Raw genomic sequence first — 23,657 nt, 5'->3', positions numbered from 1 at the left:
TAGCTTTATAGATCTGCAAACTCAGCCCATGTGTTTAGAAGGTGGGTAGTAGAACCCATTGATTGGGATATGTTAACCATAAGTAAGCATCTGCTAATACAAGTTATGTACTCTTCTGAAAGTAAATATTTCCTTTACTGAAACTTAAATGTTGGAGTACACTCTAATTATTCATTACACTCCTATAATCTGTCATACTTTGTTCCAATCAGGGTAATAGCTGTTTATTTATGCTTTTTATAAGTAGATCTGGAGATACTTTTTTTCTTAATGGAAGGGTCAGCGTTCAAGAATAATAGTCTCAGCTGGCTGTTGTGCAATTTCAGATAGGAATTAGGCAGATGTCTGGTAGAAAACAAAGTACTCTTCACATGCTCGTGAGTGCTATATTTTAGATATAATTTTACCATAAAACATGAATTCGGAAAGGTTATGCATTTAATAAAGCTGAGCAATCTCAGAATTTCAACCATGCCTGTGGCTCGCAAGAAATCCGAAGAACGAATTGCACCCCCGTCATCCAAAGGTTGTCCATCCTAGTAAAAAAAACAAAACCCACCACACTGTGTACTACGTATCCCGTCATACTTTGCTACGTGGTACGGTCCATGGGAGGGGGGGTACTTGTGGGCTCGAGAGCGTGCCTCGTAAAAGATGAAATCTTTTCGTAGCCAGAGGGAGGCGTGTGTTAGCTCCAGACGGATGCGCGAGTCTTGTTTCTGAAACTGCCTTCTCGATTGCCCCTGATACATTTGACACCCCCCCCCCACTGTTGTGTGGTTGGTTCGGCCCAAGCAGGTCGATCCACTCCCGACCGAAAGGGGAGCGGAGGCTCCTGGCGGGGGGCTGGGAGCCCGGGCCGCCGGGTGGGGGCGGCAGCTGGAAGACGGAGAGGGCCGGCCGGCAGCGGGTGCCAGTCCTTGAGAGTCGAGGAGGCAATCTCCCTTCAGTCAGATGGTTGGTTCCAGCGGTGTTTAGAATAGGGAGTGGGGGGGGGTGCGTGAGACTATTGGGGCGCACTACTTCTCTGGCTGAGCCGCCGCGAGGTGTTGGAGCTGCCCCCCCTCCAACAGGCGTGAGGCGGGGGGAGGGATCGGGTGTTCGGTACGTGCCGAAGGGGCTGCAGAGCTTGAGTGGGTAACATGGGGAGGGGGGGCACTGGGCGTGATGGGGGTAAAGCAGCAGGATAAGGTGGGATGGTCTTTGTGAGAGATGGGGGCTTGTGGACATGTCATTAAAAAAAGGGGAAGTCGGGGTGGTTTTGTTTTTATGCGGGAAGTGGGGGGGTTGATGGAGAGAGAGAGAAGCAAGGTGGGGATTTCGGGCAAGGAGGTGGCTGTTGTCGTTAAGTGGGTGAATCTGTATGGGAATTTGGGGGTGGAATGGAGGGCCTCGGTGGAGAAGTGGGGAGGAGGTGATTGGCTCCTCCAGAAGAGGGTGGAACAGGGCCTGCTTTGTTAAGAGACTGCGTCCCCTGTGGATGCATTTCTAAAACTAGGTTGATGGGACCCATTCTTAAAAGCAGTCGAATCACACACATTGCTTCTGATACAGCCTTGGCGTGGAGTCTTACTAGTGTGTGCCTTGTAGCAGGGGGAACCCAGAGGTTGCTTAAGGCCTACCTCTTGATTTGTGCTTACTAAGTAGGTAATTATGTAATTGAAGGAACTGAATGAAATCAAATTACAGGGGCAGGGATGAGAAACCAACTGCAAAAGAAAACCAACTGCACTTTTAAGAGGTTGGCGTGCTCGGCTTTAATGTTAAAAGGCATCAAGTAAAATGGCTTCATTTATCTGGAGCCTTTAAAGGCCCATGACCTGAAGCTATTAAAATAAGGAGGAGTACAGGAAGATGCAGTGTATAATTGCAGAACAGGAAATGAAGCAAAAGAATAATTTTGGCTAACAGTCGTGAAGAATAATCAGGAGGTGTTTTCCAGATAATACAAGATTGAAATTCTACTTATTCTTCCACACTTCTTTTACATTATTTACTTGAGGTCTGTGGAAGATTATAGTACATGTTTTAGCTGGTTCTCACAATAGTCCTAATAGTTAACTGGAAAGATACTGACTTATTCAGGGCCACCCAGTAGGCTCCCTGACTGTGCAGAGGTCTGAACTTCTTTCAGATGCAAATCTAGTATATTCTGTTAACTGCTAAATGAATCAGGATTACAATTCTTGATTAAATTTAAAATACAGCTAATATAAATCGTCTAGGTTGGCATCTAAGACACATTTAACCCAGAAAAAGTTGAGGAAATTTAATAAACCCCTATGTATGATAAATGTAATGTTGATTTTAATAGCTATTTCTGTTAAGTAAAATGGAAAATGTAGAAATGTAGAGGAACAAGTTCATTAACATAAATTAATTTGCTCCAAAATAAGCCTGGTTTTGCATAACTTGCCAGGGTAAAATAAAGTGTGTGACACACTCTGCATTGTGCAAACCCAGCCAGTACTGTATATTTAATTTATTGGTTAGCGTGCACTATGTACCCAGACAGCTGGGTTAATTATGGGCTTGCATGTTGTGTGAACAAAGCCTCAATTTACAATTGCAGTTAATTTGTAATAGTAACTGAACTGTTGTAGGTATCTCTTTAAAATGTAGGATAAAAAGGTTTTTTTAGATAGCCCTCTTAATTCTTAATGAGTCTAACATTTTTAAATATGCATTTTTATTGTTTCTACTTATTTAGCATCATTAGTATATTCCACCTCCATGAATTTCAAAAGCAAATATAAACAAGGGGGGTAGGTGTCCAACCTAAAAGATCTTAACATTTAAAGCAAGCAATGAAGAAGAGAATAAAACCGGGCGGTAAGAAGAGGAAGATGGAGAGACTGAATGTGAGCAAATCTACTTAAATTAGTACTAGATTTCTAATAAAAGCCGTTTCTCCTTTGTACAGTATTTTTTGTCTTTAGAATTCTATATTTTCTCTATCATTGAGATATGCAGTCATTATTTACTTTTAAATGATAAGACTACTAAATCTACGGATCCCCTTCCCCCATTATAGCAAAAAGTTTTTTTGTATCACTTTTATTATTAATAGTTGAGCAGAAAGGATATTATGGAAGTTAAAAGATACTAAAAATAATTAAGAAATGAAACAAAAAAATAATGAAAGCATGGTTTCAGAAAAAAATAATTACATCTTTCCTGTTTTTTCTAATTTCTTTAAGTAGATGTTAGGCTGCCAACTATTTTAATCTGAAATATAGTCACTTGTGATTAAATGATGAGTGAGTTATACTAATTCTTGAATAGTTATAGTTGACTGAGTTTAAAAAATTAACTCATAAACTTACTTTTTTTACTTCAAATGCAGTGTAAACCTAGCCATTATGATTTGTGAATTATAATTTATAGCTAGGTACAAATAGCTGATTGTGGTTTAATCAACATATTATTCTTAAAGATGTTAGGACAGCATGATTTGTGAGCTAGATACTATTCTTCCTCAAAAGTAAGCTTTATTAAAATCAGCAAGTATGCTGATATGTATTGGATTGTACTACAAAGACTAGATTGGTTGCAATGAAAACCTGTTGCTATGTACTTAGACATAAGACACATTTAACCAGTGTTATTTATAGGTAAAATGTGCAGAGGATTTGAACTTTGCTAAATTCAAAGTATTGTTTAAACATTAATCTGCTTTTCCTAAGAATGAATGAAACGAATAATTTTTTCTTTGCTACAGTTTAAAAATTGTTTTCTCACTTTAAAAAAAATACATAACAAAGTTTATGTTGATAAATAGAACTGTTAATTTTCATTAACATGTACAAAACAAAATTGTAAATTAACAAATGTATATATATAAATATATATATATATATATATATATATATATATATATATATATATATATATATATATATATATATATATATATATATATATATATATATATATATATATATATATATATATATATATATATAAAGTAGGTTGAAAATTGAAGTAAATAATTTAGTAAAATACGAGAGATTAGTTGTACAAATGAAGAAAGGAATCTCAAACTGGGGTAAAGGTGGCAATATTACATAGTTGACGGTAATTTATAATCCAATTTATTGAATGCTGAGCAATGCTGATAAGAAACAGTAACATGGACTATGGGATTGTTCATGTTTTTGCATACTGTAATTAGTTTGGTTTCCTTATCATGAAGCATTGTATGTTTTGCCGTAATATATTTAAGAAGGTTTTTATTTATGTATTGGATTATGTGGCTACCCATATAAAGTAATTCTGGACAGCTAACTATATTTATGGGAAATATGTTGGGGGCAGGTTTGAGATCTTAAGGGTGGAATGTTAAGAGCAAGGGCAAATTACCACTGTGATTGCAGAGGAAAGTATGCTTTCAGCAGGATGTTTTAGCAATAGCAATAGCAGTTACAGTGCTTTACAGCCCTCTCAAAGCGGTTTACACAGTCAACATGTTGCCCCAACAATCTGGGTCCTCATTTTACCAATCTTGAAAGGATGGAAGGGTGAATCAACCTTGACCTTGGTGAGACTGGAACTGCTGGCAGCTAGCAGAAGTAGCCTTCAGTACTGCATTCTAACCACTGCAGCACCACAGCTCCTTTTAGGAGGAGATGGGATTGGCCTTTAGGTGCCAATCTATTTTTCAACTCACCTATGGATATGGGAGAACAGATTACTTAACAACCTGGTCTAAGGCCACAGTTTGTGAATACCAGAAGCCAATATAATAAAACCACATTCCACATTAAGAGGTAGATAAATGTTTAGATTTGGCATGATAATGATTCTAATTGGGCAAAGAAGGGTATGTAATTCTGTCTAAGATTTGTCCTCACTTTGAATGCTTCTGTAACTATGGCTCCAAGGCTCAGGGGGTTGATGGTGGTGATGATCTTACAGGAGATCCTGGTTGTCGCCAAATGTCCTGCCCCACAAATGATATTCTTGGAAGTTGAGTTATGGGATAAATTAGGTATACTGCTGGCATCCTGTCCTCCTCCTAAAGTTAAAAGACTGGTATTAGATTCTTCCCCACTGGAGGTAGCTGGTGGACTCCAGTTTGCATGCCCTGGACATGTGATCTGGATGGGATCAAGAATTAATAGCTTCTGTTGCAACCATAGGCTTGTCACTTTTTTTGGCCTGACTCATGTGGAAGAAATGTTTACCTCAGGATAGGTGAAGTATGAGCTAGAGCAAGATTGTAAAACTCCCAGCCGCTGGGCTGGATGCGTCACATGCTGGCCACGCCCACACCCATTTTAGCGAAGGGAAAAAAAGTCCCGATATGTCACTTGATACTGCTGTGGCGACATGAGTTTGACACCCCTGAACTAGAAGATATTGTGATCAGTCCTTCACCTTGGTCAGATTCCTGTGGTTGGAGACTTGAGAGTCTATCCCTGAAGGAACAAATCTTGGGGTTCTCCTGGACGCATGGTCCCTGGTTGATTAGCAAGTAGAAATTGTCTTTTGGTCACCCACAGCTGCTATTCCAGTTGCAGCCTTTTTTAGAGCACAAAAATTGGTTACAGTAACTCCTGCCCTTAGAACTTGAAGGCTAGTTTATTGCTTTTGAATACTACTTGGAAGCTACTCACTTGCTGATCTGCTCACTTGCTAACAAATCAGAGCTGTTTTAGCATGGGATATTTATTTTGCAAGCTTGCTTTGATTGCCACTAGGTTTCTGGGTACAGTTCAATATTTTGGTATTAAACTATAAAGTCCCATGGATTTTGGCCCCTGTATCTTAAGGAATGTCTCCTCCAAACAGAATCTGCTTTTACAGTATCTTTAAGCTGAGAAAGGATGCTTTGGATCCTTTCTTCATTAGGAGTGAGGGGGTGGGAGCCTGGAGACAGGTCTTCTTATTGTCTGCCCGATTACAATTAGTTTGTCCCCAGAAGCCCTGACCACCCCCGCAATATCTATTTTAAGGAAGATGGTAAAGAGAATTTTATTTCAGTGAGCATTTGAGGAGGAGCTAATGATCATTTGACTGCCTTATTTCTAATAGCTGGTTTTTACTATTTTTATTTTTAATTTCCATTCAATGTTCACTACTTTTAACTAGAACTGTTAGAATATTTTGAATTTTATGGAGTTAACAGTTGTTTTAATTATTTTTATTAACTGTACCTAGTTCATTGGGGTGAGGTATCAATACTGAAATAAGAAAAGATAATCTAGTGTCTTAGATTTGTACATTTTGTGTACAAATGTGTACATTGTGGTACAATGCCACAAAATGAGGCATTGGAACTTTGGAGGTGAGCTGTTTAAAAAAAATAGAATGAAATTAAAAAAAGAAATGATGGGTGATTTTAGGCAGACAGGCCATTCAAATTCCCAGATAGCAAGAAACTCATTGATGACTGTGCCAATCACTTCTATCTATATTAATTGAATATTTACCGGGACCATGTGGTATGTATCCTGGGTGCTGGAGGGGGTAGAAATGAGTGAAAAACTGGTCAATTTTTGCTCTCAATTTCTCCCCACCCCCAGCCCCCAGGAGCACTCTACTAGCCTCCTAAAGGCTATTCATACCCTTTTTTAAAAAAATGGGCCTGTTTTTTGTGAAAAAAATGGGCCTGTTTTTTGTGAAAAAAATGGGCCTGTTTTTTGTGAAAAAAATGGGGCGTTTTTGGGAGGTTTGCAGAGTGCAAAAACTTTTTTTTAAATTTGCCTCTTCAAAATCTTGGTGCATTTTATACTCAGGTATATCTTATACTCCAAAAATATGGTATTTAAGACTTTTATTTTGAGTGATAAATTATGGTACTCTTAAGTTTTCAGAAACCACAGTCAAAAGATTTTGTGTTTCTGCAAAAAGGTAGCCTCATTCTTCACTGAAACTACAACATGTTGAGTCCTGCTTAAGAGGACAAGAGACTCGTGGATGCTTCTGGTTGACTGGTAGTTTATTCCCTGGGACTTCTTTGGACAGGATACACATATACGGAACACCCACCCACCCACCCAAAACTTGATTTTTTTAGTAAAAGAAAGAAATCATACTGTTTTGCCAATCTGATTTGCTTGTCAGACGTTGCTTTCTCCCTGCCTGTTGCAGATAGGGATTATACAAGGAAGAAAATAATGTGCACATTTAGGTTTTAAGGAACAGATCAGACTTGAACAAGTAGGATGCATTAATATGTCTGTTTCCTGCAGGGGTCAGGAGAATGACATGGAATTTGGCTAGATTGTGAATGAGCATATATGGTAACTGATGATGATTAAACGCAGCTGGACTTGCTGAGGAAGGCAGAAGGCTGGCAAGTGCTGGAGTCTCAAGAAAATGCCAGGCCTTCCTAAGAAGCCATGATCACACTGATAACTGAGCAGCTACAAAAGCAGAGCTTGGAGAAATTGAAATGCATATCATTCAGCATCAACCTGGTATGATTTCTTCTCTTTATAATATATATATATATTATATTGCTAATATATTAACAATATTGTACTAACATCAATGTACCACAGATGCCAGGATCAGGAGATTTTGAACTCTTTCTCTTGAACAGCTTCCTGCCCATGTTATGGGGTAAATTGTTTTAAAACTGAGGAGAAGTTAACAAACCGCTGTAGGATATAAGTTTGCAGTTCAAATAGATATATTTTTTATCAGTCTAGTGCAAGCCTATCGTATGAGCTAAAAAAAGTTCTGTTCTTTTATGTTTATTAAATTATATGCAGCATTATCTCACTGTTGAAGCAACTCTGGGCAGCTTATTTATGTTAAATAACAGTTAATCCTTCTTTAATGACTGTCGTTTAGTGTCTGTTTGCAGTTATAGTGGTAAATGAAAAAGTAACTTTATGACCAATTTTCCCATTTCTGACCTTCACAGGTCTGGAAAACAAAGAAGAGCTAGAGTAATATAAGCATAGTCATGGTTTCATTTAGCAATGTTTAACACACATGTTTTATTACTGTATTTTCCTTTTACCTATTTTACCCTAGGCTTATATCCTGTATTTTATTTTTGTTTTATATTTTTGATGTGGTCATAAGACTAAACCAAGTTGCCATCTCAGCTGTGGTCGCTAAATGAAGATTTCCTGTAAGAAACCAGTACCGATAGTATGCTAGATTCTGTAGAGACAGAATGGTGTTTATTATGCAATTTACATCTTCTCTGGAAGCGCTACTTTAGTTTTGTTTGTCAGATAATCTGTGCTCCACTTCTGCACCTTGAAAAAACTAAAATAACTTCAGAAACTGCCAGTGGCTTTGCAGTAGATTTGTGATATTTTTAAAGAGACCATTATTTAGAGAGAGCTGGTATCAGTGTCTGTGAAATTTTTCATACTTACTTTATCCAACACCTCATCTGAATAATCAGGAGATGCAGAACATTTTTAAAAGCAAATAGGTGAAAAGATGGGTGAGAACCTGTAACCTGTATGCCTAAGTGGTTTTTTAAAATACACATAAAGCTGAGATGGGCAACGGGTAGCTCAAAAAAAAGAGCAATTAGCAACCTGTCATTCAACAACAAGGTATTTTCTTGCTGAAAGAATAAAATTGAGTAGACCTGAAGCAGTTTTTGATCTCCTAGACACTTACTTAGGCTAGTTTACTTTTGAGATTATGGAACAACTAGTTTTTAATATTAAAAAATCAATAGAAACATCATTAGGCTCTTCCCTGATCTACCCACCCCATGTATTTGTATATTTATCAAACTACTAGTGTCAATTGGGATTAAATTTCATAGTGGTGGATACTAGATTCCCTTCCTCTAGAAAAATATCATTGATAGCCTGATTAAGAACAGAAAGGCTATTTTATGTATAGATGTGATTAATGTATGGAATTTAATTCTGCATGATTATACCTAGTGCATAAATTATGGGCTATAGGTAGCTGTAGTCACAACTGATGGAAGAATTTTGCTAATATATTCTACTTACATTTGTTTGCCTTCTGGCTGGTCACTGCTAAAATAAGTTCTGAACCACATGCTTCTCTGCCTTGATTTAGCATAACAATTATATTGCATTTATGGGGAAAGCAGTCTGAATTTTATTAAAGAATAGTAAGGATACGAGATATTCTGTGAACTGGTAACAGAGTTCTTGAAATTATGGAGTTTGCAGAAAGAAAATTTCAGATAAGTATAAATTTGTTTACTTGGATCACATAATAAGCCTGTGGTAAGTATTAGGAGTTTAGTTTGTTGCAGCAGCTTGTATTATCATATTGTCTTCTCACAAAATTAAGATGACATGATGGAATAAATTAGAAAAATTAGAAGAACTTGTGTTTATTTCAGGCCTTTCTCACCACCTGGTTTTGTTTGCTGTTACCACTGTTGCCATCACCTTCTAATGGTGCTACTTGCCTGTTCCCATCTTACAATATTCTGCAACTTGAGGGAATAAATACCAAGTGTGTTGTTTCCATAGGATGACCGTTAAGCAAATATTTTGTTATAATAACTGCACATCAGTGGTGGGTTCCTACCAGTTTGGAGTGGTTCGGCTAAACCAGTAGTAGCTTGGCGGCCTGGGTCACTGGAACCGGCAGCGATCTAGGCCTGCCATACCCCCGAACCAGTTCTATCGGCGGCACCATAGGCGCTGCCATCTTGTTTTTTGCTTCTAAGTATGCACAGAGAAATTTTAGTTGTACTGTGCAAGTGCGCATGTGTGGTGCGTCCCTGAGTGAACCAGCAGTAGTCTCTGCCATAACCGACCCCTGCTGCACATGTACATTGACAAGAATTGGTGTCAGAACCATTCCATGCTAAATGACAGAGGCTTTTAAATGCAGCCTTTATGACAGAAGTATAGAAACTCAGTTTATATGAAATTGCTTGTTTTCTAAGGGTTGTTTTTTCATAAACTTTATATGATCACTGATCTTAAACAAATAACTCTTTGGTCACCACGATGTGGAAAAGATGTGGAGACTCTAGAAAGAGTGCAGAGAAGAGCAACAAAGAAGATTAGGGGACTGGAGACTAAAACAAATGAAGAACGGTTGCAGGAACTGGGTATGTCTAGTTTAATGAAAAGAAGGACACTGGGAGACATGATAACAGTGTTCCAATATCTCAGGGGTTGCCACAAAGAAGAGGGAGTCAAACTATTCTCCAAGGCACCTGAGTGTAGAACAAGAAGCCATGGGTGGAAACTAATCAAGGAGAGAAGCAACTTAGAACTGAGGAGAAATTTCCTGACAGTTAGAGCAATTAATCAGTGGAACAGCTTGCCTCCAGAAGTTGTGAATGCCCCAACACTGGAAGTCTTTAAGAAGATGTTGGATAGCCATTTGTCTCAAATGGTATAGGGTTTCCTGCCTGGGCAGGGGGTAGGACTAGAAGACATCCAAGGTCCCTTCCAACTCTGCTATTGTATTGTAACTCTGGACACTTCACAGTGCTAAACAATAAAAACAGTATAAATACAGATGCAAAAAAGCAGTGAAATATAATACGCAGAATATGAAGGTATTAATCCTTAATAACAAATTCACTAACATCGAACTCCATTAACAACTTAGTCTTAATGCTTATATGAGAAAAACTAGTTTTGTTACAGCTTTCCTTAAGGCCAGTAGGGTCAGTGCCATCCTGATTTCCAAGGGGAAGGTTTTCCACTGGGCAGACATGGCAACAGAAAAGAAATGTCCCTCATGTCTGCATAATGACCCTATTTTACTAAAACAGAGCTGTCAAACTCATGGCCCGTGGGCCAGATGCATCATATACTGGCCATGGCCACGCCCGGTTTAGTGAAGGGGGGGGAAGTCACAATACATCACGTGATGCCACTGTCACAACGCGAGTTTGACATCCTTTCACTAAAGGGATCCAGCATATGCTCACCCTCCCAGATCTGGTGAGATGGGCACAAATGAATGGAAACGGACAGGCTCACCTGTGATCTGGCCTTGTGCCATGTAGAGCTTTAAAGGTGATAGCCAGCACTTTGAATTGCACCTGGAAGAATACCGGGAACCCTAATACAGCTCACACATCTGAGGAGTTACATGGGCAAACTTCAGTACATGCAATGCTACACATGCTGGTATATTATGGATCAACTGAAGCTTCTGAATGCTTTCCAAAGATAGCCCCATGTGCAGTGTGTTGCAACAAGACAGAGGATGCTAAAGCATGAGTACCTGTGAGCAGAGTCTCCTGATCTAGCAGCAGTGCAACTGGAGGATAAGATGAACCAGAGTAAAGGCCGTCCTATTCTCCCACCAATTTTAAGCTTGTATGCCTGACTTCTATCTTAATTTCCAGTCATCCTAATTATTTAATGTAAAGCATTTCTGGGTCTCTACTTTTTCCATCTTTTTTTTTCTTAATAGGGGCAGAAACAGCTGTACAAAGAAATTCCCTCCACAGACTATCCTTGTAACCTAAGGAGAGTTGACCTGACCTGACTTGAGAAAACCAAGGACAATGTGTTCCTGTATCAAAATATAAATTAAAAGGGAGTGATTCAGTGGAATATGAAGCATGTGCTTCCTGATTCTTTTTAGGTCTCGAGTCTACGGTGAACGTGCCTGGAAATTAATACATTATAGCAGCACAAAGTCCCGGCAGGTGCAGCCAGGAACAGACCTTATCTTTTCCACCCAGAAGTTTGAACACTGAGGTGTAGACTTCCAAGAATGGGATGTGGCCTAATGAAGCTTTTGCAGGAAAGGTACAATCAAGTTTGTTCTTGTAATGTTCTTTGTGTAGATGAAGCTATGCAACAGAAAACAAGTGATCTGGAATAGAAAATACACCCCTGTAACATGGCTGCATGCTCATCTGTCAGCATTTGGAAACAAACTATTACAGGATGGGGAGGGATAAGGGTGCCATAAATGGGCCTTTCCACTAATTTTCTGAACATAAAATCCATGTTCATGTTGACATGAAATTCAATCAGACATATTTTCTCCTTGTTAATGATTTTTGAAGATATTAGAATGTAGATAATCTGGTGAATCATATTTCAGAAAACTATTTTAACCTGCTCATTTTCTCAACAATAGAGCTTTCGTCCAGATAAATAATTAACAATATATTGTCATTGATTCAGAGAGCTTTTGAAAAATTGAAAAAAATTATAGCAAAGAAAAATGGAACCCAACTAAACAAGTAAATTAATTTCATGGATAAAATGTAAAAGTTTATTTTTTTCCACGGGCACTTTCATGTTTCTTGTGGGGTGAAGTAGGAAAGTATCAAAAATTTTAATCTAATATGGGCAAAGCATAAATGGGAAATTTTAAAACTCTGTCAAACATCCTAGTTAACAGTTTATGGTTGACAGCATGGTGTGGAAGTCTAGTGATCAAGCTTGAGTAAATCATAGTTTCTGATTGATTAGTCTGTCCCAACTGTCTCAGCTTTCAGTTTAATTGAAATGTTAGAAAGATTCCCTTGAGGTAAAACTTAAACGTTGTCTACTTAGAATGCTGTAGGAATTGGGAAGTAGGCGTCATATTTGAACGCTGTTAGAGTCTCATAAATGAAATTTGGTTGTTACGAGAAGCTTAATGATGGGAATTGCAGAACTAAACATGTTTATAAAGTGCTGGTCCTTGCTGTGATATGGTGACTCTTTGTGTTTCCTTTCCTAGCCTTTGCCCGATCATGCAAATGTGGCCAGCTGTGGCAGCCCCTTCCAGATAGCGCCCGGTAAGAATATCTGGCTGGACTTCTACCCTTTGTGCCTACATCTCTTGTCTTCTTTTTCTTCTTATGTTTTCTACATGAAGCACATAATTAACAAGATAAACTTACTTTCTGGTCTCCCTGTGTAGGCTATATATTTGAGATATTGTTACCCTTCTTAAATGAACATTTGGTCAAAATAGCAAATGTTCTTTTTTAATCAGTGGTCACTACGATAAAAGCTGGAAGTCTGTTTAAACAATAACAGGAACTACTATTTTCAGGCAATCTATAGAGGAGGGAAAAGTTTTAAAAGTTTAATCGGTTTTAAACTGTAGGTTTCTTATTTCTGTATGTTTGTATTGGAAGTTCTCAATAGTTTTATGTTGCAGTATCCATATTAGCTATGGGAAATGTATAGACTTGAATAAATAGTTCCAATGGTATTCTTACGTAAGAATTTTAGGATGAATAATATACATAATAGTTAACTCTTTCTAAAAACTGGCTCTAGCAAAAAAGTAAAAACCTATTGTGATGAATAATTTTAAAGAATCTTTAATAGTCAATACTATAACAGCCTCAATACATAAATAGAGCAATTTTAGCATGCAATGTAAGAAATTCAAGGTGAATAAATTAAAGCATATATTCTAAAATTTAAAATTAATATGCTACCACTCTTATTACAAAAATAATATTGGAATAATATTAGTTATAAAGTCATATTTTAAGCTGTATATATATTTCAGGATTCCTAAATGGCCCTTAAAATAAAGCAACCTTTATTCCTGAAATTCACTCCCTAATAAAATATATTTTATTTGCTGTATGATTTATTTTTTTATTTTTTAGTCACTAACTCCTGCCCAATTCCTTTTAGACACATTTTATACAAGACAGAAATGTGCTTCCTCAAAATGGATCATTCCTGTAATTGTTCTGATCATCTTGTGACTATATTATATAATTATTATCATATATTGTACAGCAGTTTGCCTTAAAACACCATTATATTGTAAACATTTGGAATTGGGATAGTTTCTATATAAATGTTTTAATGCATTGGCTGAAAGTATTGTTTAAGGTAATAAATGCTATAATTTACTTTTCTCATTAGCGAGTTTCTGGATAATTTGTAAAATACAAAATTTGGCTTTAAATCTGTTCACTTACTTACTGTATAGATTATTACTGGCCTGTCAGAATTTAAATCTAATTCAAGGATCTTATTTCTTCTACAAAAAGTTACTTTTCAAATTAAGAAAAACTAAAGGAATACGTCTTAGTTCTGTAATATTTATTGCTTATGCTACTATATATTAACTACTAGGTTAAAGCTGAAATTGGTTATTTAATATGGCTATCATTGTGTTGTTCTTACAGATAATGACTTCTCCATTCTGTCTTGTCTAAAATCATACTTTTGTGTTTTGCTATCTATCTGGTGTTCAGTGCCTGGTGTCTGTTCCTTACACTATAGCCGGGATGGCGAACCTATGGCACACATGCCACAAGTGGCACGCAGAGCCATTTGTCAGGGCACGCGATGCATGCGCGCGCTGGCCAGCTGAGTTCAGCCTTTTTTTAAGCCATTTTTCCCCCTCCCCAAGGTCCAGAGGCTTTATAGGAGCCTGGGGAGGGCAAAAACAGCCGCTTCAGGGAAGCTCCTGAAGCTTCTGGAGCGCATAAAGCCGAGGTGGCGTAGTTGTTAGGGTGCAGTACTGCAGGCCACTTCAGCTGACTGTTATCTGCAGTTCAGCGGTTTTAATCTCACTGGCTCAAGATTGACACAGCCTTCCATCCTTCCGAGGTGCGTGAAATGAGGACCCAGACTGTGGGGGCGACATGCTGACTCTGTAAACCGCTTAGAGAGGGCTGAAAGCCCTATGAAGCAGTATATAAGTCTAATTGCTATTGCTATAAAACCGGCCCTAAGGGCAAACCGGAAGTTCGGAATGCACTTCCGGTTTGCTCGTAGGGCCGGTTTAAGCCCCCGGGAGTCTTTAGGGGCCTTCTGGAGGCTTCGGCCCTATGAACAAACCGGACGTCCGTTCCTGAACTTCCGGTTTGCCTGTAGGGCCGCTTTATGCGTTCCGAAGGCTTCAGGGAAGCTCCTGAAGCTTCTGGAGGGCCTCCGGGAGAGGCTGTTTTTGCCCTCCCCAGGCTCCTATAAAGCCTCTGGATCCTGGGGAGGGCGAAAAAAGCATGCACAAAATGGGGAGCGCCTGTCATGTGCGCATGCGTGCTGGGGTGATTGCACATTGCACGCCCACGCACGACCCCCCCCGTGCGCTCCCCCCGCTTATGGCACGCAAGCCAAAAAAGGTTCACCATCGCTGCACTGTAGATTAGTTCCCTAAATTGCATGTCAAAACCTAACACAAATATTGTTACTTGCGGGTGGAAGTTTTTGGCTCAAATAATCGGTATTGATCTTTAGCTATTTTGAGAAAGCCAATGCCATGCATATAAAAACAGGTAACTCTTAAGAGTTTCTTCTGTGTGTTTACTTCATAGTTGGATGTATTTTTAACTTGGTACTTCAACCATTTGATGATTTTCACAAGTAATTCTGGCTGTTTTTGCAGTTACACAGGGTGTTGGGCAAAGGAATCTTAATAGAATTAAAATAGTATTTTTTTTGCCTTTCTTTTCTAAAGATATGACTAGGAAGGAAGTAGCTGTATTATAATCCAGTAGTTGCATTAGATGTATTTCTCCATATGGATGGAAGAGAACAATGGAAAACAGCCCTATATCCTCAGGGATGTTAAACATTTGAAAACAGGAAGTTTTTAAATAAACCAAAATGTGTTCTCCATTGTTCAATCAGTTCTCTCTCTCTTTTAGTTTCCCCAGTAGAAGGAAATAAAAGTGATAGTGTCTATTTTCCCCCTTTTAACTACATCCAACTATAAATGGAATGCAATAATGTTTGTTTATTCATGTCAGATACATCACAATTAAAATCAGGCATACTATGTGACATAAAATTTAAAATATATGACATAAAATGTAAAATGCAAGATTAAAATATGTGCAAGTTAAACAGATCCTGCCCAGAAGCTAGCAACATGAATTGCATTCTGTTGTGCTGTTATGAGATCCTCAAGTGTACATTGATCAGGACACAAATGTTAACATGTGTTGTTGTCTGCATGTCACCACAATCGCGAAGGGCAAAAGCCACCAAATAGTGTCATTTGTTCAGAGTATCTCTGGATCTTGTTACACCTGTGCAAGGTCTATTCAGTGTTTTCCATACTTCCCAGACCCAGGTTCCAGCTCTCCCGATGGTTCCATCCAATGTTGGTTCTTTGTAGCTTTTCATAGGTCCTCTCTGCTTTTAAATTCTTTGAAGTCTTTGAACTCCTAAGGAAACTTTTTCTAGATTTTAATCTCTGAAGAACTGATTGCAGGCCATAGAAAAAATGTTGACTAGTTATAGATAATGTAAACCTCTCTCTGTATGCTGCCTCTTATCTATGAACATGTTATTTTCTCCAAGAAGCATTATTCTTTCTTTGATTCATAAATATCCCCTTTCCAGTGTAGTAAGAAATAATCAAATCTTTAATTCAGAAACCTCTTATTTATCTACCATTATCATAATTAATGGTCTAGAAAGAACAAATTGTGACTATTTGGCTGGAGAATTAAGTTAAACATTCTAATAGCGGTAGATAAGAGTTATTAAATTTCAATCATTTATGAATTAATATACTAACTAGGCAGATCTTTATTCAACAGTTGTTGTTAATATATATATTTAAAATGTTTAAAGGAGTAGGCTGGAAGGTGTTCCAACTTCATGGGAGGAATCCAGTATCTTTTTGTTAAATCACATGTCATAGAACAATGATGGCAAACCTTTTCGGCACCAAGTGCCCAAGCTGGAATGGGCTTGCATGTATGTGTATGTGTGCACACCAGAGCACCGGAAACCTGAAGACCAGCTGGCCGTTGCGCGCATGCCTGTTTTATGCCGTTTTTGAGGCTGTTTTCCTAGCTGTTTTCCGGTGCCCGCAAAGACCAGCTGGCCAGTGCGCATGTGTGTCATGGAAACCAGAAGAGCAGCTGGCAACGGTGCATGTGCCCACAGAGGGGGCTCTGCGTGCCACGTCTGGCACATGTGCCATAGGTTTGCCATCATGGTCATAGCATATTTAACTAAGTTGATCTGGATGACAGTTGCGTCTCTTGACTTAAATTTCCTGTCTTGTTTTATTCTTTACAGAGGGGACTTCATGGAGGGACCTAGCTCCCTGTCCAAAGATCCATCTCCAAGACAACACGGTTCCTTACCAACCGTCCAGCCTAAGCCTTCCCTTGACAACGTGCAGCCCAGAAAACAGCCCTCTGAACAATCTTGCATCCCAAGCACTGGCCACCAACTCTTTAGTTTCAGAAAAAGTTTCTGTGCCCCCTACCAAAAGACACTGTCGTTCACTCTCAGTGCCCGAAGACCTTTCCCGCTGGCAAGCTGTCTGGAGGCCCCTGGGCTCCAAAGTGTGGACACATATCAAACGTCGGGAGACCAGTGGAGTGGACCCTTTAGCAGTACAATCCAAGAACCTGGTTCAGGAAGCCAACAGACTTTGCTTCAATCCAGTCCCCAGTGCCTCTTATCAGTGTGTTCAAGATGGTGCTGTTGGTGGCAGGAGCCCACCATTTTTCAGTCTGGCTCTGTCTCGAGAATCGCCAGCAAGTGTACCATGGGAGACTGGAGAGACTTTGCAGCCCTACCCTCTGCAACGCCGTTTCTCTCTGTCACCGGTCAGATTCTTGCCATCCCCCCAGAGCTCTACCACTTCCACACCAGAGCTCCTTCGGCACCAGCACAGCCTCCCTCGCAGCCGCTCACAGCCTTGTGACTTGGACACCAGGAAATGTGGTCTCAAGCGGCGCCATGAAGAGGATGTGAGGTGGCATAGGCCCTCACTTGATTTCTACAAGATGAATCAGGTAAGAAAGGAAGCATCTTTTACTTGGCTTTGGAGCCATATTGATCGAAACCTCCCTCTACAATCAGTGAAAAGGTGAAGTGAAAGGGAAGTAAAAAAACTGAAAAAACTACTGAAATAAAATGGGATTTTTCCATGTAGATTATATTCAACACTTATATGGTGCTAAGCAATAAATGAGAGACGCGGTGGCTCAGTGGTTAAGACACTGAGCTTGTCGATCAGAAGATTGATAGTTCAGCTGTTTGAATCCCTAGCGCTGCATAACGGAGTGAGCTCCCGTTACTTGTCTCAGCTTCTGCCAACCTAGCAGTTCGAAAGCCCTTAAAAAATGCAAGTAGAAAAATAAGGATCACTTTGGTGGGAAGGTAACAGCGCTCTGTGTGCCTTCAGCATTTAGTCATGCCAGCCACATGACCACAGAGAAGTCCTCAGACAGCGCTGGCTCTTCGGCTTAGAAACGGAGATGTACACCGCCCTTAGAGCCAGATATGACTAGCATGTATTTGCGGGGGAACCTTTACCTTTAAGCAATAAATGAGTACAATACACTATGGAAATCTTTGGGGATTATCTACAGTTAGTCCTCAATTTATAACTGTAATTGAGCCTGCAAATATTGCAAGTTGTGCTAGTCATTAATTGGGTCATCACATGACCTACCCAATTTTACAATATTTTTTACAGTGGTTAAGTGAATCCCCATGGATATTAAGTGAATCCACGGTGGTTAAGCAAACTCATTTGTCTGCAGTGGGTGTTCTTGGCTGAAACCCAGAAATGCTGGTTTCCAGCAAAAAAACACTAAATTGCAGTGTTTGACCATGGGATGCTGCAAACGGCTGTACACGTGGGCCAGTTGCCAAGCCCAAAATGTGACCATGGGAAGGAGCCAGGCTATCTTCAAATCTAAATCATAAAAAAGTTTTGGGAGGCCATTGTAACTTTGAAGATCACTAAGCAACCAGTTGTAAGTTGAGAACTACCTGTATACGACACCCACAAAATTCATCAGCTTACAACAATTCGTTTAATGACCATTTGAAGTTCTTACAGCGCTGAAAAAAATGACTTACGACTGGTCCTTGCAGTTATGACTGCTGCAGCATCCCTCTCGTCATGTAATCATGAGTTGGCCATTTGGCAACCATCACACTTTTATAACTGTTGCAACATCCTGCAGTCACTTGCCACTTGCGACCTTCCCAACCAATCAATCAGAAGCCGACAGGGAAGGTCACAAGTTGCAGTCATGTGATATCTGGGTAAAAACGGATAAAACCGTGTTCCATCATGTGATGCCTCACTTAATGATTGGACCACTTAACTAATTTATTGGTCTCTCTTGTTGTAAATTGAGGATTTTTCTCCATGTATATTTATTAGAAATGGCAGACCAGATCTTATATAACACGTAGATCCTTCCAAAGAGGAGACTTGCATTGGCAGTTATATTGAAATAATTTTGAGGAGTCCTCAGTGCTCACTTGAGCTTGGTTGTTTTCATACAAACTAGGTCTGTGAATGGTGAACCTATGGCACGTGTCTCAGAGGTGGCATGCAGAGCCCTATCTGTGGCCACACGCACCATTGCCAGCTGCTCTTCATGTCACCCAGCTGATCTTTGCATATCCTGGAGCCCCTAGTCTTTGAATTTCCAGGTGTGCACGCGCATTCTGGTTTGGGCACTCGGTGCCAAAAAGGTTAGCCATCACTGAACTAGGTAATATCAATGAAATAATTTTGTCTGTATCCTGTATTATCAGGATATTAATTTATTGTTAGACGAGCCAATGGTTATTTGAAACCATTCATGAGCAGGAAGAATTAGAACCGAAGTAGCTGAAGACAACCTACAGTGTTCTTCACACTTAGAGCAAAGCAATGCACTCTAGGTCCTGGGTTTGGCAAAAATTACCCAATGATCCTTAATGGAAAAATGAGGTGGGTTCTCTTTTAAACAATGGTAATTGAACTGGAATTTGTCACGAAGTGATGTGGTTGTACAGTGGAATGTTGCAGGACCATGTTGCTTAGCAACATCTATTGCTGTTATGTCAGGACCTCCTCACTGCTTTCTGCCAGCTTCCAACAAGCAAAGTAAGTGGGGAAGTTGACAAAAATCCCTACAAATCCCAGGTGGCTTGCAAACGGCGGATGGATGGATGGGTGAGTGCTCTGGATAGAACATAGGTGGCTGCTGCAGCCCAATGTAGGCATGGCTGGACATGGGGTGGAATCAGTGCTCTGGAGGGCAGAATACACAGGTGGTTGCTGCAGCTCAGCCCAAGTGTGGCTAGGTGTGAGTGGGTGTTGCAGAATTGGGAGAAAGTAGCAGAAGTCATTCCTGCTGACTTCCCCATTGATTTTGGTTGTGGGAAGCCGACAAGGAAGGTCAGAAGTGGTGATCATGTGACTGCATGGCTACTGGGACAAATGGAACTTCAGGGACTGATCGTAAGTACCACTCATTCATTGCCATAATAACTTTGAACAAGTGGTTGTTAACCAAGGATTATTCGTTATGCAATCTATAGCCAGCGATTGGAGAGACCATAAATAAAATTATTATAAAATAATAAAGATAGCCCAGTAGTAGAAGAGATGTCAATAGAACAATTATATTATGTGCATCTAGAATGTTTCAGAAAGTATAGGAGCACTATTTGCCATACTTTGCCCGCCCAGCCGCCCTGTTTAGGATAACCCGCTCCCTCCTAAATAGGAGGGAGGCGGGGGACCCCTTACAGGGTAAGGCTGAGGAGTATGTCCAGTTCTTGGCGGACAAAGTTGCTCGGTTTCGGTCGGACCTGGACTCCACTCCCGCAGATCCAGCCGAGACACAAGGGAATAGCTTGGCAGACCATCTCTGGGTTGAGTTTAAGGATGTTGCCTCTGGGGATGTGGACAAGGCTATGCGAGCTGTGAGCGCCTCCACCTGTATACTGGACCCGTGTCCCTCCTGGCTGGTTGCCAACAGCAGTGAGGTGACACGAGGCTGGATCCACGCGGTTGTTGCCGCTTCCCTTTGGGAGGGGCACTTCCCCGCCGCACTTAAAGCGGTGGTGGTGAGACCCGTCCTGAAGGAACCATCCTTGGATCCAGCCGTTCTTAATAACTATCGTCCAGTCTCCAACCTTCCCTTTGTTGGGAAGGTTGTTGAGAAGGTGGTGGCCTTCCAGCTTCAGCGTACTTTGGAGGAAGCTAACTATCTTGACCCCTTCCAGTCCGGCTTCAGGCCCGGTTACAGCACAGAAACCGCTTTGGTCGCATTGACCGATGATCTCTGGAGAGCCAGAAATGGAGGCCATGCGTCCATCCTGGTTCTCCTTGACCTCTCAGCGGCTTTCGATACCATCGACCATGGTATCCTTCTGCGACGACTGCGGGAGGTGGGAGTGGGAGGCACTGTTCTGCGGTGGTTCTCCTCCTACCTCTCGGACAGGTCGCAGTCGGTGTTGGTGGGGGGGCAGAGATCGTCCCCGAGGCCCCTAACTTATGGGGTGCCGCAGGGTTCGGTCTTATCCCCCCTACTATTCAACATATACATGAAACCGCTGGGCGAGATCATTCGGAGTCACGGGATAAAATACCATCAATATGCGGACGATACACAGCTGTATCTGTCCGCCCTGTGCCAACTCAATGAAGCAGTGGACGTGATGAACCGGGGTCTTGAGGCCGTTAAGGACTGGATGAGAGCTAACAAACTGGTACTCAACCCAGACAAGACCGAGTGGCTGTTGTGTTTCCCTCCCAACAATTTGGCCAACGTTCCATCAATCAGGCTGGGGGGGTCAAAATTTATACCCCTCAGACAGGGTCCGCAACTTGAGAGTCCTCCTGGACCCACAGCTGACTTTTGACCACCATTTATCAGCTGTGACCAGCGGGGCATTTGCCCAGGTTCGCCTGGTACGCCAGTTGCGGCCCTACCTGAACCGGGAGGCTCTCACAACAGTCACTCGAGCCCTTGTGATCTCTAGGCTGGAATACTGCAATGTGCTCTACATGGGGCTGCCCTTGAAGAGCATCCGGCGACTTCAGCTAGTCCAGAATGCAGCCGCGCGAGTGATTGTGGGCGCACCGCGGTTCGCCCACATAACACCGATCCTCCGTGAGCTGCGCTGGCTACCTGTTGATCTCCGGGTGCGCTTCAAGGTGCTACTCACCATTCATAAAGCCCTTCATGGTAGTGGATCTGACTATTTGAGAGACCGCCTTCTGCCAATTACCTCCCTGCGTCCCATCAGATTGCATAGAGTAGGCCTCCTTCGAATTCCATCCGCCAGTCAGTGCCGACTGGCGACTACGCGGAGGAGAGCCTTCTCGGTTGCAGCTCCGACACTTTGGAACGATCTCCCCGTGGAGATTCGCACCCTCACCACCGTCCAGACCTTCCGCACAGCCCTTAAGATCTGGCTATCCCGTCAGGCCTGGGGATAAGATCCTAATCTCGCCCCGCCCGAATGTCGAATGAATGTTGTGTTTTATTGGTTACTTTCCTTTATCCACATTTCTTTTGTGTCCTGTCTCACACCCCCTCCTATGAAATGTAAGCCGCCCTGAGTCCCCTTAGGGAAAAGGGCGGCCTATAAATGTCAATAAAATACTTGGCAGGTTTGGTTTGTTAATAAAAGCAGTTCAAAATGTTCAAAAACATTTATGTCTGTATCCCAGCAAGTGGAACACTTAAAATGTCTCTGGTATTTAGTCACAATAGCAGCTTTTTATATAATAATGCAATTTTGATAATGACATTTAATTTATGGAGCTGAGCAATCACTATAGTAAGTCATACTAGTGTTCTAATTCACCTGACCATGTGTATGCCTACAAGTTGACATTAGAACACAAGATAAATGTGTTGAAATATACATTTCTTTTTTTTTTTTTGACAGAAACCATTTGCAGGGGAAGTCTGTCAGTTAGACAAATCTGAGGAAGGTGGCTATCCATCATGGCTCTTGACTTGCAGCCCACAATCGCCCTCAGCTCCTTGCAGTCCCATTAATAATTGTATCCAGGTGCTCAGTGAAAGTGAAGAGGATGATGAAGAAGAAGCAGCAGTACAAGCAGCAAGACAAATAAAATGGAATTTAGCAAGCAAAAGGACACTCTTCCAACCAGACTTTAGTGATCTGGATCTAACTTTGATTGAAGAGAACTAGCATTTTGGATGTCTCCTTGAAAAACTGACTTTGGAGTCAGCCGCAAAGGGAGGCTGCACTCCTGGATGAGGGTGGGGGAGCGGGGTGGGGGGTAGAAGGGAAAGTGGCGGTAGGATAACGGGGTTTTGTCTGCTTGTTTCTTTTGTATTAAAAGAGAAAATAAAAAGAAATTACTAAAGGGAGTTGTATGTCTCTAAGATGGGATGATGAAGCCTGTCAAACATAAGGAGACAGGAAGAAAACCTTGCCAGCAATTTGACAAATTTGCTTTTATTGGCAAGCCTTTTGGTCTGTCCCAGATCACAACACTCAGAGACCTTTATTTAAAAGAAAGAAAATATGATATCTACTTAATAAAGTCCTACATATAAGCATAACAATACAATTGATTGCTTTTTTAAAATTAAAAATACAGTGATATGGTAATTTGAAAATGTTACAATCCTGTTGAGTGTTTTTACTGGATGAATCTTCATCCACATTACTTGTCATCTTAGAATTCTAATCTACAGCCTAATATAGGAAAAAACAGGAAAGCAGCAAAATTAAACTCAACATTGCATAGACATTTGTTTTTCTCTATGAAGAATTTTTCCAAAAGCATTTTGCCCTTTGCTTTTGAATTCATCCTGTTGTCTGACTATAAAGCTTTATTTTATTCCATTGAAAAGAATTAACATTTTCCTGTTTATCAGACATACAAAAATGTACATGAGAAGTTTTTGAATGTTGCTGTATGTTATCTCACAGGTGTTTCATTGTTGAAAGAAAAGGAACGAAGACAAAAATGTCTTCTGCATGAAATGTATATTATACATTTTATTTAATTAGAGCGGGGGAACCACTTATGCTGTTACAAGATTA

At 40.5% G+C, this 23,657-nt stretch overlaps 1 protein-coding gene across 4 annotated transcripts; it reads left to right on the top strand.

The window, feature by feature from the left end:
* The first annotated feature begins 798 nt into the window (after window positions 1-798).
* FAM53C (family with sequence similarity 53 member C) lies at window positions 799-23,571 on the top strand. 4 transcript variants are annotated; one of them, XM_087709299.1, is made up of 7 exons: window positions 801-957; window positions 2,711-2,861; window positions 7,197-7,424; window positions 11,527-11,693; window positions 12,622-12,679; window positions 16,896-17,623; window positions 22,524-23,568. In XM_087709299.1, the coding sequence occupies exons 4-7, from the start codon at window positions 11,664-11,666 to the stop codon at window positions 22,791-22,793; spliced, it is 1,086 nt and encodes a 361-aa protein (XP_087565425.1). In that variant the 5' UTR covers window positions 801-957; window positions 2,711-2,861; window positions 7,197-7,424; window positions 11,527-11,663; the 3' UTR covers window positions 22,794-23,568. The 4 variants fall into 4 exon arrangements, with proteins under 4 accessions (XP_087565427.1, XP_087565425.1, XP_087565424.1 ...); XM_087709298.1 differs by lacking the exon at window positions 2,711-2,861; XM_087709300.1 differs by lacking the exon at window positions 2,711-2,861 and having other exon boundaries at window positions 11,353-11,693.
* The last annotated feature ends 86 nt before the right edge of the window (window positions 23,572-23,657 follow it).

The sequence above is a fragment of the Thamnophis sirtalis genome, unplaced genomic scaffold (genome assembly GCF_051295495.1).
Source record: "Thamnophis sirtalis isolate CommonGarterSnake01/CBP01778 unplaced genomic scaffold, rThaSir2_p1.2 scaffold_3, whole genome shotgun sequence".
Lineage (NCBI taxonomy): Eukaryota > Metazoa > Chordata > Lepidosauria > Squamata > Natricidae > Thamnophis > Thamnophis sirtalis.
The sequence above is the reverse complement of the archived record's forward strand: the minus strand, read 5'-3'. Positions and strand labels throughout refer to the sequence as shown.

Coding starts and splice junctions, on each gene's coding strand:
- FAM53C (XM_087709301.1), top strand. CDS start 7,347: ATGATCACACTGATAACTGAGCAGCTACAAAAGCAGAGCTTGGAGAAA. Junction 7,425..12,621: donor TATCATTCAGCATCAACCTG/GTATGATTTCTT, acceptor TTCCTTTCCTAG/CCTTTGCCCGATCATGCAAA. Junction 17,624..22,523: donor ATTTCTACAAGATGAATCAG/GTAAGAAAGGAA, acceptor TTTTTTTGACAG/AAACCATTTGCAGGGGAAGT.